We start from the raw sequence: 19926 nt of genomic DNA, 5'->3' as shown, positions 1-19926 counted from the left end.
TGAACAAGGATGCAAGATCAGCACTGTGCCTGCTGGCAAGTTTAACCTACTGGCAAGTTTAACCTATGTTTTGGGATAAGTTTTAGAAACAGTAACTCAAATTAAAATTAGCAATCAGTTGGATAAGTTAGGTCCCCAGCCTCACAGATGCCAGTGTTTAGCCACTTTGATTCACTCCATGTGACATCAAGAAACAGCAGATGGCGATCAGATACTGCAAAGGTTATGGGCACTGGCAAGATTCTGGCAACAGTGCTGAAGACTTGTGAAACTTCAGAATTATCTGTGGGCCTAACCCAGCTTTCCAGTGCAGCTGCAATACTGGCATCTAACCTGGCCAAATACCACTGGGTCAGCCTACATTCAGTATTATCAAAATGATGGAAGTAGCAGTGATTATGCTGTCAAGTGGCACTTGTTCATTGATGCTAAGTTTGGGTTCTACCAGGGCCACTCAGCACCTCACCTCATTACAGCTTTGGTCCAAAGATGGACAAAAGAGCTGAACTTCAGAAGTGAATTGAGCCCTTGACATCAAGGCTACATTTCATCTAATGTGGTATCAAAGAGACCTAGCAAAACTGGAGTCAAAAGAAGTGGAGGAAAAATGGTCTATTTGGTGGAATCAGAGCTAGTATAAAGGAAGATGGTTGTACTTGTTTGCGGTCATTCACCTCAGTCCCAGGACATCACTGCAGGAGTGCCTCGTGATAGCGTCTTAGACCCAACCATTTTACCTGCCTCATCGATGACTTTACTTCCATCATAAAGTACAAAGTGGGATTGTTCACTGAAAATTGCACAGTGTTAAGCACCGTTTGCAACTCTTCTAATACTGAAGCAGTCCCTGCCCATATACTGCAAGACCTGGACAATATCCAAACTTGTCCATATCCAACTCACTTTGGTATTCAGTAGGATTACCATTGCTGACGAGAGAACTTGTTGGCAGACAGGAAGAGCAGAGAATTGGAATAAACAGGTCCTTTTCAGAGTGGCAAGCAGTGATAAGTAGGGTACCGCAGGGTTCGGTGCCAGGACCCCAGCTGTTCACATAAATCATTAATGATTTGGAGGAAGGACTTGAACACAATATCTCCAAATTTACAGTTGTCACTAAGCTGGGTGGCAGTGTGTCCTGTGAGGAGGATGCTAAGAGGCTGCAGGGTGATTTGGACAGGTTGACTGAATGGGCAAATACTTGACGTATGCTATATAACGTGGATAAATGTGAAGTTATCCACTTTGGTGGCAAAAATAGGAAGGCAGATTTTTATCTCAATGGGGGCAGTTTAGGAAAAGGTGAGGTGCAAAGAGACCTGAGTATCATGATGGAACAGTCGCTGAAGGTTGACATGCAGGTGCAGCAGGTAGTGAGGAAAGCAAATGGCATGCTGGCCTTCGTAGTGAGAGGATTTAAGTATAAGAGTAGGGATGTTTTGCTGCAGTTATGCAGGGCCTTGGTGAAGCCACATCTTGAATATTGTGTGCAGATTTGGTCTTCTAGTCTGAGGAAGGACAATCTTGCTATTAAGGAAGTCCAACGAAGGTTCACCAGACTGATTCCCAGAATGGAAGGACTGACATACGAAGAAATACTGGATCAACTGGGGTTGTATTCATTGGAATTTAGAAGAATGAGGGGAGAATCTCATAGAAACATATAAAATCCTGATTGGACTGGACAGATTTGATGCAGGAAGAAGGTTCCTGATGTTAGGGAAGTCCAAAACTAGGGGTCACATTCTAAGAATAAAGGACTGAGATGAAGAAGAATTCCTTCACTCACAAAGTTATGAACCTGTGGAACTCACTCCCACTGAAAGCTATTGGGGCCAGTTTGTTAGATATACTCAAGAGGGAGCTGGACATGGATCTTACAGCTAAAAGGATCAAGAGGTATGGAGAGAAAGCAAAAGTGGAATATTGAAATTGCATGATCAGCCGTGATCATATTGAAAAGTGGTGCAGGTTCAAAGGGCCAAATGGCCAACTCCTGCACCTATTTTCTGTGTTTCTATGAATTCTCCCACTATCAACATCCTGGAGATTACCACTGACCAGAGACTGAACTAGACCGGCCATATAAATACTATGGCAACAAGAGGAGGCCAAAAGCTTGGAATCCTGGAGTGAGCGACACATCTCCCAATTCCCCAAAACCTGCCCACCATTTACAAGGTACAAATCTGGATTTATTGGAGCTGACTGGAATTGGTTTTTGTTCTACACTCTTTGTTGATTCTCTGGTAAGTTGTTAAGATCTTTTCTATTCTTAAGTTTTAACATGGTATATAAATTGGCGGTAAAGTTAACATATATATATATATATATATAAAGCAACATAAATAAATGAGTAATATGAGTAAATGAGTCATGAATTATATTTCATCATGTTAGCAGAATAGATGATGTATCAAGGCTGTAGTATACAGGAGCCCCTAGAAATAATTGTAATCCAGAGCAAACACATGTGCAATAAGAGTTTGAAGTTTAAACTGCTTCAGCTCGAGAGTTTACAAGCTGGAGGCTGAGCTACAGACACTGATGTACGAGAGAGAAGGAAACATACCTGGCTTCCTTATATCAGAAGGCTGTCACATCATTTAGGATAGGGTCTTCTGATTTGGTCACTGGTCAAGGACACTACAGTCTGACTGTGAGTGAGGCAAATAAGGGGACCCAGAATGCAGGTGTGTCATCCTGTGCAGTTGGCCAGTAGGTTTGAGGTTCTCTCAGCCTCTTTAGAAGAGAGCAGGTGCTATGGGATAGATGAGCAAACTGACCACAGCATTGTGGTGCAGTAGTTGCCTAAGTAAAGGGAACTTCAGGGAATGTACTAGTAGAGAACAATATAGTGAGGGGAATTATGTTGTTCCCTACAGCAAAGAGTATGAGTCCAGACAGTTGTGTCAGGTTTTGGGATATCTGCTCAGAGCTGGAAAGGATCTTGCAGGGTAAGAGACAGGATCCAGTGGTCATGGTCCATGTAGGTACCAGTGACATTGATAGAACTAGGAAAGTGGTTCTGCATAGCTCTAAATTAAAAGGCAGAGCTTTAAAGGTTATAAAGTCTGGATTATTCTCTCAGCCATGCGCAAATTGACTTAGGATACATAAAATTAGAGAGAAGAATATGTGGCTCAGTGAATGTTGTGGGAGAAGTGGGTTCCAATTCATGGGCCAATACTGAGGGCCCCTACACCTGTAATGTGCTAGAACCAATATTTTGGTGAACTGCATAACTAGGGAAATAAAGAGGATTTTAAACCAGTTAGTGGAGAACAAGAGATCAAATGTGAAAATATGTGGTATTTCAAAGGATACAGATAAAGTGTAACGGGAAAATAGTAATACAGGAAATGGGGGTCAGAGGAAAGAACATTGAGAAAAAGAAACCTATGAGATATACAAACAATCAGAACTAGATGTTGCTAAGATAAAAGACAAAACTAAAGGCTCTGTATTCTAAATAAATAATAAAATAAACAAGTTGAAAGTAGATACTAAAATAAACAAATATAATTTGATCACAGAATGATCTAACTGCAGAATGAAGAGGATTTAGTCAGGCATATTGATGGGGATATGACATTCAAGAAGAATAAGGACCTGGGAAAGGTGGAGGAGTAGCGCTGTTAATCATGGATGGTATTTGTGGAATAGTTAGGGATGACCTTGGTTTAGGAAAACAGAATGTAGGGAAGGTGACGAATAGTAAGAAAATAAGTCACTCGTGGAAATAGCCTACAGGCGCTTAATAGTAATAACATTATGGGACAAATAAGAGAAGAAATATTTGATGCTCTTGATAAAGGGGTTGAAATAATGATAGGTGACTTCAATCTCCATATAAACTGGAAGGTCAGATTAACAGTAGTAATCTAGACCAGCAGGTTATAGAATGCTTTCAAAATAATTTCTGAGAGCAGCATATTAAGTAATTGTGCAGATTAGATTTAGATTTCCTAATGTGTAATATGACAGGATTAAGTAATGACCTCAGAGTAAAAGCCCACCTTGGTAGCAATAGCTACAATATGGTTAAATTTTGCAACCAGTTTGAAAGGGAGAAATTTGGAACCAAGACTAGAATTTAAAACCTATTCAGACCAACTATGTGAGCATGACAGCTGATCCGGATTCAGTCATCGCATTTCATCCACGAGCTGTAATATTTTCCAACAGTTCCTCAGCAGCACCATAACCTGGGGGATCACTGTTCACGCCTTGTTTACAGAGGTGTCTCCAGTTCCTCATCAGCACCTCATTTTTAATGCAGTAGCATTCTGCCTCAACTTCAATGTGAGCAGTCTGAGCTAGTATTTTTAACAGTGGTTAGCTTATGAGGCTGCTAACTTAAAGATTCAATTTATTCCCTTCTTGAAGTGTTCAACAATCCCGAAAAAGATTTTAGATTACAAAAACAAAAGGTTTTGTGCTTGCAGTACTTATCTCAACGTTCACTGGCTGAGCCTTGGACCAGGGCAAAGTCTTATGCTTCTTTTGGCTAAGTCTGAGTTGCATTGAGTTCTTCAAGGGCTTTCTGCTTTGAGGCCTTACAATATTTCTTCCAGTATTCTGCCAAGTTTGCTTCGTTAACCATGTATACCATCCCTATGACATCCCTCACATCCAATTACGACCCCAGCTTAGCATGTATCATTCCCAGAACAATTCATCACTCAGTATATTTGTTGTAGTGCCAGCATTTCAAAGCTGCCCTGCTCAGTTGCAGACTGATTCTGAACTTGGCTGAGAAAGGGAAGATGGCACAATGATTCTCTGACAGGGACCTCAAGGGCCTGATGCAAAGGAAGGTTGTTGTCTTCCTGGAGGACCAACAGAAGAGACCACACCACAATACCCTGGCAACCTTGTCTGAGATCTCCACCCGGTCAATGCTGTATCCAGAGTCTAGAGATACAGCCAGCAGTGTCATATGAAGTTCAATGACCATCTCTGCTATGCCAGGCTAGGTGTCAAACTCTTCTTTCTGCCACCTAACATTCACTGTATCTCTGCCATTGCACCCACCTCTCACCAAGGATCATGCTTTGGTACTTATATTATTGATTGCAACATCTTCTCTCACTTGCTCTCACCCCTCACAACCTCCCACACTACTAACTCTGCATTGCCTTTGTGCTGCCTTCTCACAACCTTGGAACAATTCACTGCCTTTTGCCTACCTGCATCAGCACTAACAACTATGTGACCCACATTCATCTCACTCAATACTTCAATTTCTGTTGTGGTTCTGTTCGCCGAGCTGGAAGTTTTTGTTGCAAACGTTTCGTCCCCTGGCTAGGCGACATCATCAGTGCTTGGGAGCCTCCTGCGAAGCGCTTCTTTGATGTTTCCTCCGGTGTTTATAGTGGTCTGTCCCTGCCGCTTCCAGTTGTCAGTTTCAGCTGTCCGCTGTAGTGGTTGGTATATTGGGTCCAGGTCGATGTGTTTGTTGATGGAGTTTGTGGATGAATGCCATGCCTCTAGGAATTCCCTGGCTGTTCTCTGTCTGGCTTGCCCTATGATAGTAGTGTTGTCCCAGTCGAATTCATGTTGCTTGTTGTCTGCGTGTGTGGCAACTAAGGATAGCTGGTCGTGTCGTTTCGTGGCTAGTTGATGTTCATGTATGCGGATTGTTAGCTGTCTTCCTGTTTGTCCTATATAGTGTTTTGTGCAGTCCTTGCATGGTATTTTGTACACTACATTAGTTTTGCTCATGTTGGGTATCGGGTCCTTCGTTCTGGTGAGTTGTTGTCTGAGCATGGCTGTTGGTTTGTGTGCCATTATGAGTCCTAGGGGTCGCAGTAGTCTGGCTGTCAGTTCTGAGATGCTCCTGATGTATGGTAGTCCTTCTGGTTGTGGTATGTCCTCGTTCCGTGGTCTTTCTCTTAGGCATCTGTTGATGAAGTTGCGCGGGTATCTGTTTTTGGCGAATACCTTGTATAGGTGTTCCTCTTCTTCTTTTTGCAGTTCTGGTGTACTGCAGTGTGTTGTGGCCCTTTTGAATAGTGTCCTGATGCAGCTTCGTTTGTGTGTGTTGGGGTGGTTACTTTCATAGTTTAGGTCTGTGTGTGTGGCTTTCCTGTATACACTTGTAGAGTATTCTCCGTTCGGTGTTCTCTGTACCATCACGTCTAGGAATGGGAGTTGGCTATCCTTTTCTTCTTCTCTCGTGAATCGGATTCCTGTGAGTGTGGCGTTGATGATCCGGTGTGTTTTTTCTCTCAATTTTTCTCTTCAATTTCTCTCAAACAGCAGAAGGTAGCACATAACTTGGTAGAGAGAATCCATACAGGTGTAGGAGTGCAGGGAATTAGGCTCCTCAGCCCCTATGAAGAAAAAGTTCTGGCCTTCACAGAAGAAAACTGGGATTATTTCTGTAGCGATGCCAAGACATCCATGTTCAATCAGCTGAGTAAATACCAGTCTTCCTTTTGCTGCAACGGTCACATTAACTCTGCTGTCATCCATTGCTCACCATTTCTAAACACTAGCTGTGATGCCTTCTGTCTCTTATGTCTTGCGAGTACAGCCAGCATGTCCATCCCTTCCATGGTGAAAATCCCCAAGATGCTTGACCTCTGAGGACAGGAGTATCAAGGCCTCAAAGGAAGCATCAGCAAGGCTACCTCCAGTACCCCTCCTCCACTCTGCCAGATACTGACATTTCAATAGGAAGGTTAGGGTTTAGGACATGTGTGAGTATAGTTTGGTGAACACCTCACTACAACAGTTCCACAACTGGCCACTGACTCAGGCCACAGGCACTCAGAGGATTTCCAGAGACCAGAGACCTGCTCTGCCCCAGGCAGGAGAGAACCCAGTCATATCAGCAATCAGGGATTTGTTCCACTTCATAGAGGAGCAGAAACAGCAGATAGGTATGTGGAATGCAGTGGTGCTCATTGGCCACAAGTTGCAGTAGTACAGCAAATCATGCAACTGCCTGGCTGCCTCCATGGATAAGTTGGTGATTGCCGTGGACAGTCAGGTCACACCATATGCACCATCCTTCCAAGGAAACAGATGATGCCATAAGGCACCCATAGAAGAGGACCCTCACAGCTCCCTCAGAAGTTCCCACTGAGGAAACTCCATGTCTGATCCTTTAAAGCTGAAGTCAAGGTGGGTCAACTTGCCTCTGTATTAAACCCCCTTATCATCTACGTTTTTCTGCATACATTCCTTGCAAATATTGCAGCCACTTTCACAGTTGTCAACCGCTATCCTCCCAGCATGCAACTCCAATTCCAAAAAATAACTTGCAGAGTTTAGCCACCCTTAACCCCACTCTCCACCCCTTATTTTTGGACTAATTGTGACGTACTCCCCGGATCACAGAGGTACAGATCCCTGACCAAGATCACATCGAGCAGTGTGTGGCCAATTCTTGGACTGGTATGGGAAGTTGCCCTTAACTTACTGTGCCAGGACCTTTTGACTGACAGGTGCCTTAATGAACTTCAGTGAGAGCCACTGCCTACAACCTTTGAGTCATGACTGTTTGCTTGCTGTGGATGCAGTGTGTTTGCCACTAAATCTGCTGGCACATGGTGCATGTGTGAGATTGACATACAGGAATATATACATCTTTGACCAACAAGACAATCTGCGTGATTGCTTGACTGTGCTAACTGGCATGGCAAGGCAAAGCAAAGCATGGTTGATGTGCTCTGCAAGTAGGCACAAAGTGAGTGAGTACTAAGAAAGCAAGTGACCAGCTATGCGATGCAGTCCGGACCAAATCCTTCACATAGATGCATATCTGTGGAAAGTGTCCTCGTAGCAAACTTCTAATACACATCTGTGCTTCTAAAGCACCTTGCCAATGTATTGGTGAGGTGCCATAATGTTTGTGAGGATTTGGTGAATGCATGTTGCCAATGTTCATGGACAATGTATGCCTCTGGCTGGTACCCATGGATTGTGCCCTGTGTTGGACTTCAGTTAATCGCAGCACGGAGATCCTCCAGAGCAAGCAATGAACTGAATCTCTCAGGTACCGTCTCTGCTTTCCGTACCACGTTTTCTTGACATATAGTTTGTTTGACAAGTTTGGTGAGTTAGAAAGTTGAATATTATTGAGGTGTTTAACAACCAATAATCCCCTGTAAATTGGTAACTCACCATTGCCTAACAAGAAAATCACCATGCTTGTCAAAAAGCATAAACGATGGAGTGAGGTATTTGCAATGCGGAGGTGGGCCTCACCAGATTTATTGTATGATTTTACCAAGTCTTGCCATAGCCCACTTTATTCAGAGCCTCATAGGATTTTGCCCCACAAGACCATACAGTCAGGGAAATATCTGGCACATTTGCTTACAGTTGTTTAATCTTCCTGACCTCAACTGGATTCTCAGAGACTTTCTATTACCTTGTATCCCACAGGTCATTGCTGAGGAGTAGGTCAATCCTGTGCAAACTAGGTACGATACCTGACACAAGAACATTCTCCAGGTGCACCTGGAAAAATAAGATGAGCAGATATCCACCTTCAAATCCTTTTACAGCATCTTGTCACTGGCTGATAAGGAAGATTTTTCTCAGCAATGGAGTTTGACTGGCCCCAGTATCCCTCAGTAAGAATATAGACTTGCTCGCATCACCTTGCGGAACTGTGCCACCCTTTGGATACAAGCCCTGGTATTTCTCAGGAATTTCCAATTGCATCCATGTTAACAGGCTCTTGAGTCCACAGTCTTGAAGTCTTTCAGGACTATCCCTCTCCTCCTTAAATAAAAGCCTTTCATTAAACTCATCTCTTTGGCCAAAGTTATAACACTCCTCCTAATATTTTCTTCTGTGGCTTAGCATTGATTTTTGTCTTATTTTACCACTTCATAGAACACCTTGCCACATGTAACTGTGTTAAAGGGAATACAGTTCATATCCAACAGCTGTTGCTTATTTATTCTATTTACAGCACAATAAGTAAGTTAAAAATAATTGATCTGTTGAGAATTTCATCAAGATAATGGCCCAAACACTGATCCTTCGAGTCTCTTGCCACATGGTGTTCCCTTCTTCTGAAGATTCATTGCTTTCACCCTAATCCTCTATCCAAAGAGGAATGCTGCTGTTGCTCTCCATCCCCCAAATGCAATTGCATAGTCAAACAGGATACAGTATACCACTGTGATTTGGGAAACTTCTTGTGGGACATATTGGTGAGCCCAGACCTGTTTAGTCCCTTAAATCTCTGTTTCAGTAGCATTGTTGTGTGCTCAGCAATCATTCTGATGCCCCTCTTCTCCCCCCCCCCCCCCCCCCAACCAACCTTGAAATGCTTGTTGCTTAGTCTTCATAAGGTTGTCATTTTTTATTAGATAAGATTCCCTACAATGCAGAAACAGGCCCTTCGGCCCAACAAGCCCACACCGACCCTCCAAAGAGTAACTCACCCAGACCCATTTTCCTCTAACTGATGCACCTAACACAATGGACAATTTAGCATGGCCAATTCACCTGACCTGCACATCTTTGGACTGTGGGAGGAAACCGGAGCACCCAGAGTAAACCCACGCAGACACAGGGAGAATGTGCAAACTCCACACAGTCACCCAAGGCTGGATTTGAATCTGGGACCCTGATGCTGTGAGGCAGCACTGCTAACCACTGAGCCATCGTGCCACCTTTTATTTATAGTGTGTGTTCCAATTCCTTCTGCAACTATGATGTTGCATTGGTACAAGGCTTAAATATTAGGACAATTGAGTAAGAAAAGATAAAAATGTTATACCAGCTGGTTTTTCTTTGAGAAATATATAATCTTATGATGCTGACTGGTGCAATGATTGCAAATGTTTGTGGTCAATAATGCACTGGGAAAAAGAAAGACAAAAGAAACTGCTGAAAATCTGTGAGGTGACTTGTATTATCTACTGAGGCATTGGTGACTTACTCAATGAGCTTATTGGATGTTGAAGATTGTTAGATATCCCCTTCACAATCAGAAAGAACTAATGACAAATAAGTTAATGGCCACAATTACTTTGAACAGTATTGGCAAAGCACCATCCTGGTCCACCAAACAGTTTAGAACATAGAACAGCACAGTGCAGAACAGGCCCTTCGGCCCTCGATGTTGCGCTGATCTGTGAACTATTCTCAGCTTGTCCCCCTACACTATCCCATCATCATCGAAGTGCTTATCCAAGTTTTGTTTAAATCTCCCTAATGTGATTGAGTTAATTATATTGGCAGGTAGGGCATTCCATCCCCATACCACTCTCTGAGTAAAGAACCTGCCTCTGACATCTGTCTTAAATCTATCACCCTCAATTTGTAGTTATGCCCCCTCATACAAGCTGACATCATCATCCTAGGAAAAAGACCTTCACTGTCTATCCTATCTAATCCTCTGATCATATTGTATGTCTCTATCAAATCCCCTCTTAGCCTTCTTCTTTCCAATGAGAACAGACCCAAATCTCAGCCTTTCCTCATAAGCCCTTCCCTCGAGACCAGGCAACATCCTGGTAAATCTGCACTTTTTCCAATGCTTCCACATTCTTCCCAAAATATGCAACCAGAACCATACACAATATTCCAAGTGTGGCCGCACTAGCGTTTTGTATAGTTGCAGCATGATATTGCGGTTCCGTAACTCAATCCCTCTACCAATGAAACCTAACACACTGTATGCCTTCTTAACAGCACCTTCAACACGGTGGCACCTTTCAGGGGTCTGTGTACTGGCCCTATTCCTATCCTAGTCATCCTTTTATTCCTCACATACCGATAGAAAGCTTTTGGGTTCTTCTTTATTCTATTTGCTAAAGACTGCTCATGTCCTCTTTTTCCTCTTCTTAACTCTCTCTTTAAATGCTTCATAGCTGATCTGTAACTCTCCATCGCCTCATCAACACTTAAGCCTCCTTCTTCTGTTTAACAAGAGATTCAACTTCTGTAGTAAACCACGGTTCCCTTACCTTATCACTTCCTCCCTGCCTGACAGGGACATCCCTATCAAGGACACACAATATGTGTTCCTTGAACCAGCTCCACATTTCCATTGTCTGCATCCCCTGCACTTTGCTACCCCATTCTATGCATCCTAATTCTTGCCTAATCACATTATAATTGCCCTTGCCCCATTGATAACTCTTGACCTGTGGCATGTACCTATCCCTTTCCATCGCTAAACTAAACATAACTGAATTATGGTCACTCTGTCCAAAATGTTCACCTACAACTAAATCAAATGCCTGGCCTGGTTCATTACCAAGCACCAGATCCAGTGTGGCCTCCCATCTTGTCCCACCTTCAACATGCTGTGTCAGGAAACTCTCCTGTACACATTGGACAAAAACTGATCCAACCGACGTACTAGAGTTATAGCATTTCCAGTCAATGTTGGGGAAGTTAAAATTCCCCATAATGACCACCCTGTTCCTTTCACTCCTACCCAGATTAATTTTACCAATCCTCTCTTCCACCTCGCTGGAACTCTGCGGAGGCCTATAAAATCTCCAAGCAGTGTGACCTCTCCTCACCTGTTTCTAATCTCTACTCATACTACCTCAGTAGACGAGTCCTCATCAAAAGTTCTTTCAGCCACCATTATACTATCCTTGACTAACAAGGCCACACCTCCCCCTCTTTTACCACCTTGCCTGTTCTTAATGAAAGATCTAAACACTGGAACCTGCAACATCTATTCCTCACCCTGCTCTATCCATGTCTCAGAAATGGCCACAACATCAAAGTCCCAGGTACCTCTCCATGCTGCAAGCTCACCTACCTTATTTCGGATACTTCTGGCGTTGAAGTAGACACACTTCAAACCAGCTTGCTGTCTGCCAGCACATTCCCGTGACCCTGAAATCCTGTCCCTGTCCTTCCTACTCTCATCCTCCTGTGCACTGCAACTACACCTCTGGTTCCCATCCCCCTGCTGAGCTAGTTTAAACCCACCCGAATAGCACCAGCAAATTTCCCACTCAGGGGTGGTTCAAGTGAAGACCGTCCTGTTTGTACAAATCCCACCTTCCCCAGAATGAGCCCCAGTTATCCAAAAACCTGAAACCCTCCCTCCTGCACCATCCTTGCAGCCACGTGTTCAGCTGATATCTCTCCCTATTCCTTGCCTCGTTATCATGTGGCATGGGTAACAAACCAGAGATAACAACTCTGGTTTGTTCTAGCTCTCAGCTTCCACCCTAGCTCCCTGAAATCCTGCCTTACATCCTTCTCCCTCTTTCTACCTATGTCATTGGTACCTACATGGACAATGACTTGAGGCTGGTCACCCTCTCCCTTCAGGACCTCAAAGATATGATCCGAGACATAATGGACCCTGGCACCTGGGAGGCAACACACCAACCGAGGGTCTCGTTCGTTCCCAAAAAACCTTCTATCTGATCCTCTAACTATTGAGTCCCCAATGACTAACACTCTCCTCCTTTCCCTTCTTCTCTTCTGTGCAACAGGGGCAGGCTCTGTGCCAGAGGCCTGGGCCCCACTGCTTGCCCCTGGTAAGTCGTCCCCCTCAACAGTATCCAAAACGGTATACATGTTTTTCAGGGGAACGACCACAGGGGATCCCTCCACTGACTATTTATTCCCCCTTTGAACAGTCACCCAGCTTTCTTCATGCCTAGGAGTAACTACTTCCCTGTAACTCTTATCTATCACAGCCTCTGCCTCCCGAATGATCCGAAGTTCTTCCAGCTCCCATTCCAGTTCCCTAACATGGTCTTGGAGGAGCAAGAGTTGGGTGCACTTCCTGCAGATGTACTTGGATGGGACACTAATGGCGTCCCTCACCTCAAACATCATGCAGGAGGAACATTGCTCTCCTTGCACTGCCATCCCTGCTAGTCCCCTTATCACAAAGTAAAAAAGAAGAGACACTTATCTGATGTATAAGGTTGGTCTTTAAGGTTAGAGGAGGTGGTTGGGTGGGAGGCCCTACAAAGATAGGGTCTCGGGTTAGAAAACACTGACTTGTATAGCTGGACGGAAATAAAAAGAAGTCCCTCCTTTCCCAGAAACCTCTGCTCTCCGATTTCAAATGTAAAAGCTCAAATCAGTGACTCACCACTCCTGTCAGGCCCCTGGTCCAAGCTCCCGCCCTTTGAGTTGCTACTGCCGCTGAAAAACAGAAATGGAGGACTCCCGTGGTCCTGATAAGTATTTAAAGAATCAAATTAGTGACTCACCGCTTCCGGCAGGCCCCTGGTCCAAGCTCCCAGGGGCCTGCGTGTAAAGTATAGTTTTCTGGTAAACTGCTCCAGATAAATGCATTAAACTGTTGTCTGTATCCTTTGCCCTGAAAATGGCCTCCTGCAAGTAGTAGCACAGTAACTACTGTCTGCTGGAAGCAGAGGTGGAGGCAGCTGAGCTCCTCTTCCAACTGTTTATTTACACAAAACTGTAATAAGAGCAACCATGAAAAGGGGATAGAATTTCTGAGGTACATAAAGCAAAGTGAAAATGAAAGAGATGCAATCTGTAAGCTGGAAACAAAGCAATGGCACACAGGTCATCTGATTCAGTTAGCTGGAGCTAAATACTCCTCCAAATTCTGCTTTATTACTCTGAAATATCAATACTTCAAGTTTTACTGGTAATTTTAATGAAACTTCCATGATTTAACATTTAAAAAGCATTGGGACTCTAATTTCATCATAAGATCTCAAGATATTTACATTTATTCATGAAAAGATTGTCCGCGTCAGGCAAGCAGCTCAACCATCAGCTGTGCGTTTACAATGTTAGCTGAAGGAAATGGAATGGTAATCTCATTGCCACAACTGAATTGTCCACCTAATGGTGTCACCTGGTAGACAGAATTAAATCAGTTCTTTCAGTCCCACGCTCCTGATCTTCGGGCACCCGGTACGGAGGAGGGAGGGCAGGTCTGAAGACCTCCTCGTGGGTCTGCTCCTGGGCCTGGCTAAACTGGCCATCAACAGGTCCAGGCAGCGGGCCGTGGAGGGGGTAGTTAGGGCCGACTGCCTGCCCCTCATCCGCGGTTACGTTAGAGCCCAGGTGTCCCTGGAGAAGGAGCACGCGGTGTCCACCAACACCCTGGAGTTGTTCAGGGAGAGGTGGGCACCGCAGGGAGTGGAGTGCATTATTTCTCCCTCCAACTCTATTTTGATTTAGTCCCTACACTCCCCTTCACTGTTTTTGATCACACAGCACTGCCCTTTGACGTGAAGGGCAGTGTTTGTCACTGGCCACCCGGGTGTTTTCCTATCTTCCTGGTGGTGGAAATTGAATAAAGATTTGTGCACTTTGTGTCTTTCACTGTGTCTCACACTTGCACACACACACCATGGGTACTGGGGAAAAAATAAGCACTATCACACTTAGGTGGTAGTGTGGGGGTTAATATATATATAAAAAAAAAGAACAGGAGATTTCACCAACACCCTGGAGTTGTTCAGGGAGAGGAAAAAGAGAAAAAAAAATAAATCAGTTCTTTTTGTACATGCTTTTTTTATGCAAGCCATGGATCAATTAAATACAGATCTACATTCAATGGAAAAAAGATGTTTTATTGTTTATTAATCAAATGTATCTAATATTCACGGCATTTATGCTGTCTATAAAAGTAAAAATGCCAGATCAAGATGAAAGTCTTCACTGGGGGAGTGTTAGTTACTAGATTATATCCTTTGGAAGTTCCAGCTCTCTTGCTCAAAATGGACAATTTAGCAGGAGTTCCACTGAATGAGTTGCCATCTGTGAAACATTAACCCAAGGACCTCCTTCTCTTTTCAGGCTGGACAATTTGCTTAATATGGCCTATGGCGTAAAGAGGTAATTAAAACTCCATAGAATGCCAGATGTCCATGTTGGCACAGATTATTAATTTGTTTTGACTAACTTTCTTTCAGTTCTTTTACCAGCATGTCAGACTTTTTTTTTCGTACTTCAGTTCTTTTGGTTCTGTAAAAAAGAAACCCATATCTCTTTTGTTTACAGACTTCTTTAATTTGCAGGTTGTTCCATTTACTTGATTCAGGTGCAACAGCTGCAAATGATATGGTTCAAAAATGCTGGAGAGCAAGTACATTGGCTACTGGTACTGATTGAGTTCAAAGAAAAAGATGACTGCAATAATTCCCATGTATCATAATCAATGAGAAGTAAACATGCAGCAAACTACCATCTGTACACCTTGAATACATCTCTTATACATTACTTATTGGGAATATTAGAGAACTTTTCATAAACTTTTCAGTTGAATAAAGAAACTGTGTGCACCTTTATCATAATGTTTGGAATTTGTACTGTTATGTTTTCTTTTCCCAGTGTTTTCTGCTTTATTATTAAAGTCAGGTTATTTTGTAATTCATTAGAACTTCAAATGCAGCTTGATTTCTTTTTAAGACCTATTTTAAAAAATAATTATGTCATGGGAAAGGGTGTTAGAACAAATATAATCAGCTATTGTTTATTTGAAATTTGGTTTAAATTGTTTTTATTACATGCAAACCTCAAGGTTAAATATCTGTGCATGGAAAAGCTGAAATTTGAAGCCTCAACAAAGTAACATAACTTTTCTCAGAATGACTGCTGCTTTTCAAAGACTTTCTTGAAAAATATTTCAAATTGAAAAGTATGTAAATGAAATTATGAACTGTTTAGGTCAGTATGAGAATACACACATAAACTATAATGAACAGCTTAATACAATATGCTATAAAAATAAAGAATTAAACTAATTATTATGTTAAATGTTGACCTTAATTTGTTAAAGACTAATCTGATCTCATATTAGAGGTATATCCAAAATGTCATCTTCATTAATCTCACAAATATCCAAAGTGTCAGCTTTCTTTGTTTAACAGATTCTCCCCAATCACAATTGATGGCATGACCAGCCTTGTTGGAATGAATATTCCTGGACACACTGGAACAGGCTGGTGTATCTTCGTCTACAACCTTTCCCCTGACTCAGATGAAAGTGTTCTCTGGCAGCTCTTTGGACCATTTGGAGCCGTAAACAATGTCAAGGTCATTCGCGATTTTAGCACAAACAAATGCAAGGGTTTTGGGTTTGTCACTATGACAAACTATGATGAAGCAGCCATGGCAATTGCAAGCCTAAATGGATACCGCTTGGGTGATAGAGTTCTACAAGTATCATTCAAGACCAACAAAACCCACAAATCCTGAAGTGCAGATATAATGTTACATTTACAAACAAATGGAACTTAAAAGGCTTATACTAAAAATGGACTTCATAAGCCAGTGTTGCCTAAGTATTAACATAGGATATCCTGCAACCGAGCAGGAAATGATTTTATAATGCTAGAAGACTTTGATGCATTGAATGTTCTTTCATAGCTGTTGTTGTTCAAAATATACATAGATAAAATGTGCAGGACTTTTTACCCAGCCTGCTACTTTTTCTACCTTCTTTGAAGGTGGACCTTTTTAAGTCACCCATTCACATTTAAAAGATGAAAATACATTTGACATTTTTGAAAAAAACCTTCTCAAAAAGAACACAGTTGAATTGATTTAATAAACAGCCACCATCCAGACCTCCACTCCCCCACCCCCCAACCACCCTATTCAATAAACAGATCTGCTGAAGCACTTCTGCAGATGTTTTAGTTATTCCCTTTCCTTTGAATCATGTAAACATGAAGTATTTCCTGGTTGGGAAGGGGAATAGGGGGACCTGATGACATGACTTAACTTAAACAATGTTGCCAAAGAGATGGTCTCTTTGCTGAAAATGGGTTTCAAAAGATCTATTTTTATAATAAAAAAGGAGAATTTTTACAGGATCTGGATTTGAAAAAAATATTTTGACTGGCAAATATGGGGGATAAAGGACAACTTTGTCACGTTCATACTGTACTGGTACTTTTTAGGATCAAGATATATGTTTTAAATTGGAATGTAGGTTGCTTTTTTGAACGATGGGAAAAAAACAGATGATCATATCTTTCATAAAGTAATAATAGGGAGCGATCTCCCCAGGCACACAGTTCCCCACAGTCAGAACCCAAAAGCAAGGAGATTAGTTGCTAGAAAGTTTTTTTTAAGTCATCAGTAACAGCCGGGCATATCATTAAAATTAAAGATTTTTCCTGAAATAAATGTCAAAACTTCCTTAGTCGAAGTAGTAGGTAGGTGCTAATGAAATTGCATATCTTTAAACTCTAAATATGAACATACACATCACTTGTTTATCTGAACTGTTGTTACTTGTTTGTGTTGAATTTGTTGCCAACTTTAATTCCATTTTAGTCCTTGATATTCCATTTTAACAAACAGGACACTATTGGTATTGTTTCATCCAATCATTTATTTATTTTATTGCCAATCTGATGCATTTGCCAAATTAAATTTAGCTAGTTAGTTATTTGTTTATTTTATCTATTGAACAATGTTTCTTAAGTTTGTGTCATGTATATAAAAATTGATTTGTTTTTATTTATAAATTGTAAGAACTTGGTTGTTTTGTTTCGATGGCAAAATGGTTCCAGGTGATACTAAGTGAGACTTAAGTATCTAAGTATTTGCTTGTGCAGAAATAACAAATATTGTTTAATATATTGTCATGTTGGTTGTGAATATTTTTTCTTCATATTAGGGATGGGCAGGTTGCTTTTATTTTCCATTATGCAGAGAGGAAAATTGAGCTACGGGAACAAAATGGCTGAGGGAGGGCTCTCCTTAGTCCAGTGCACTGATAACTTTAGTACGTTGTGCTTTGTAAGAGTAAAAAGGTCATGCTCTTCCTTGGGTACTAGAAAAGTTACTCGCTATGCATAATATAGTTGATAGTTAAATTTGCTATTGCTTTTGTCTTGTTAACCTTTTCAATAACGTTGTCTTAATAGTATTGTTGTTATGGTTAATGTGCTTATTTTGTGCAGTTTTCATGCTAAACCCACTAACTGCATGTAAAGGAATAATTTGACAGTGAAGGTGGACTAATAGTGAGCAAGTGTGTAAGAATGCATCATATAACTTATCACTAAAAATGCTAGACTAGAACCCTCATGCAGTGTTCAGGGATTATACTATATTACCATCTGCTGTGAATGAGCTGAATTGCTGGGAGAGTTTGCTGCATTTACTGAGCATTAGTGGGGAAGGCATGTAAAATTTTCTCTACAATGTGTTTGTTTCATTGGGATATTTCTAGGACCAGACAGTAAAATATACACTTCAATAATTATGAATGACTTAATGTTAGCATAGCTAATTTAGATTATTTCTGAAACCAGCTGTAAATGTTTTTTCATAAAACTGTTGTGTTGAATTATTTGTAATTTTAATGTCAAACAATAAACTGAAGTGTCAAAAACATTATGATCTAGGTGCCTTTTTTTTGTGTTCTCACATTGTTTCAGCACTAGATGTGTGGATAATCATGCCTTAACTGAACCTTATTGACATACTACTGATAGTTTAATGGACTTCTGTAAACTCTTTTCTAAGAAGATTTTAGCATATAATATAGTGTTAATTACTACTTTGCCTCATTCCCCTCCTTTCCATATTGTAGGTATGTTGGGAGTGAAGTCGAATTAAAATCTTAGTTGGCAGAATGACACATAGGATTGCTGGTACTTATAGCAATAAAGAAATTGCTCTAATTTTAGGGCCTCATTTCTGGTGGTTTTCTGATTGGAATATAAGAACACATGGGTAGATAGTGCATAGTTCAGATCCCATCCATGTATGCTTAAAATTACAATAAGGATCCAAAATGCACTTGTTTCACTGTAACTGGGTCCTCTACTTTTTGTCATTTACATAAATGATTTGGATGTGAGCATAAGAGGTACAGTTAGTAAGTTTGCAGATGACACCAAAATTGGAGATGTAGTGGACAGCTAAGAGGGTTACCTCAGATTACAACAGGATCTTGACCAGATGGGCCAATGGGCTGAGAAGTGGCAGATGGAGTTTAATTTAGATAAATGTGAGGTGCTGCATTTTGGGAAAGCAAATCTTAGCAGGACTTATACACTTAATGTTAAGGTCCTAGGGAGTGTTGCTGTACAAAGACACCTTGGAGTGCAGATTCATAGCTCCTTGAAAGTGGAGTCGTAGGTAGATAGGATAGTGAAGTTGTTTGGTATGCTTTCCTTTGTTGGTCAGAGTATTGAGTACAGGAGTTGGGAGGTGATATTGTGAAACTTGAAAGGGTTCAGAAAAGACTTACAAGCATGTTGCCAGGGTTGGAGGATTTGAGCTATTGGGAAAGGTTGAATAGGCTAGGAATGTTGAGTGTCAGAGGCTGAGGGGTGACCTTATAGAGGTTTGTAAAATCATGAGGGGTATGGATAGGATAAATAGACAAAGTCTTTTCCCTCGGGTGGGGCAAGACCAGAACTAGAGGGCATTGGTTTAGGGTGAGAGGGGAAAGATATAAAAGAGATCTAAGGGGCAACTTTTCACATAGAGGGTGATTTCTGTTTGGAATGAGCTGCCCGAGGAAGTGGTGGAGGATAGTACAATTGCAACATTTAAATGGCATTTGGATGGGTAAATGAATAGGAAGGGTTGGAGGAATATGGGCCGGGTGCTGGCAGATGGGACTAGATTGGGTTGGGATATCTGGTTGGCATGGACAAGTTGGACCAAATGGCCTGTTTCCGTGCTTTACAGATTTTTTTTACAGATTACAGATTACATTACAGTGTGGAAACAGGCCCTTCAGCCCAACAAGTCCACACCGACCCGCCGAAGCGAAACCCACCCATACCCCTATATTTACCCCTTACCTAACACTACGGGCAATTTAGCATGGCCAATTCACCTGACCCTGCACATCTTTTGGACTGTAGGAGGAAACCGGAGCACCCGGAGGAAACCCACGCAGACACGGGGAGAACGTGCAAACTCCACACAGTCAGTCGCCTGAGGCGGGAATTGAACCCGGGTCTCAGGCGCTGTGAGGCAACAGTGCTAACCACATTTCTATGA

General features: G+C 41.9%; 1 protein-coding gene across 8 annotated transcripts in view; it reads left to right on the top strand.

The window, feature by feature from the left end:
* The window catches only part of elavl4 (ELAV like neuron-specific RNA binding protein 4), a 115864-nt gene extending 97570 nt beyond the window's left edge, over positions 1–18294 (top strand). For 6 of the 8 annotated variants that reach the window (XM_043699227.2, XM_043699225.2, XM_043699230.2 and 3 more), the window contains 2 exons: positions 14746–14784; positions 15819–18294. In XM_043699227.2, the coding sequence (XP_043555162.1) occupies positions 14746–14784; positions 15819–16146 (367 nt within the window). In that variant the 3' untranslated portion in view covers positions 16147–18294. The remainder of the gene's footprint in view (positions 1–14745; positions 14785–15818) is intronic. The other 2 variants (XM_043699232.2, XM_043699231.2) reach the window with 1 other exon arrangement.
* Positions 18295–19926: the final 1632 nt, after the last annotated feature.

The sequence above is a fragment of the Chiloscyllium plagiosum genome, unplaced genomic scaffold, assembly GCF_037043375.1.
Source record: "Chiloscyllium plagiosum isolate Xiang-an unplaced genomic scaffold, Cpla_swu_hap1 HiC_scaffold_9, whole genome shotgun sequence".
In the NCBI taxonomy this organism is placed as follows: domain Eukaryota; kingdom Metazoa; phylum Chordata; class Chondrichthyes; order Orectolobiformes; family Hemiscylliidae; genus Chiloscyllium; species Chiloscyllium plagiosum.
The sequence above is the reverse complement of the archived record's forward strand: the minus strand, read 5'-3'. Positions and strand labels throughout refer to the sequence as shown.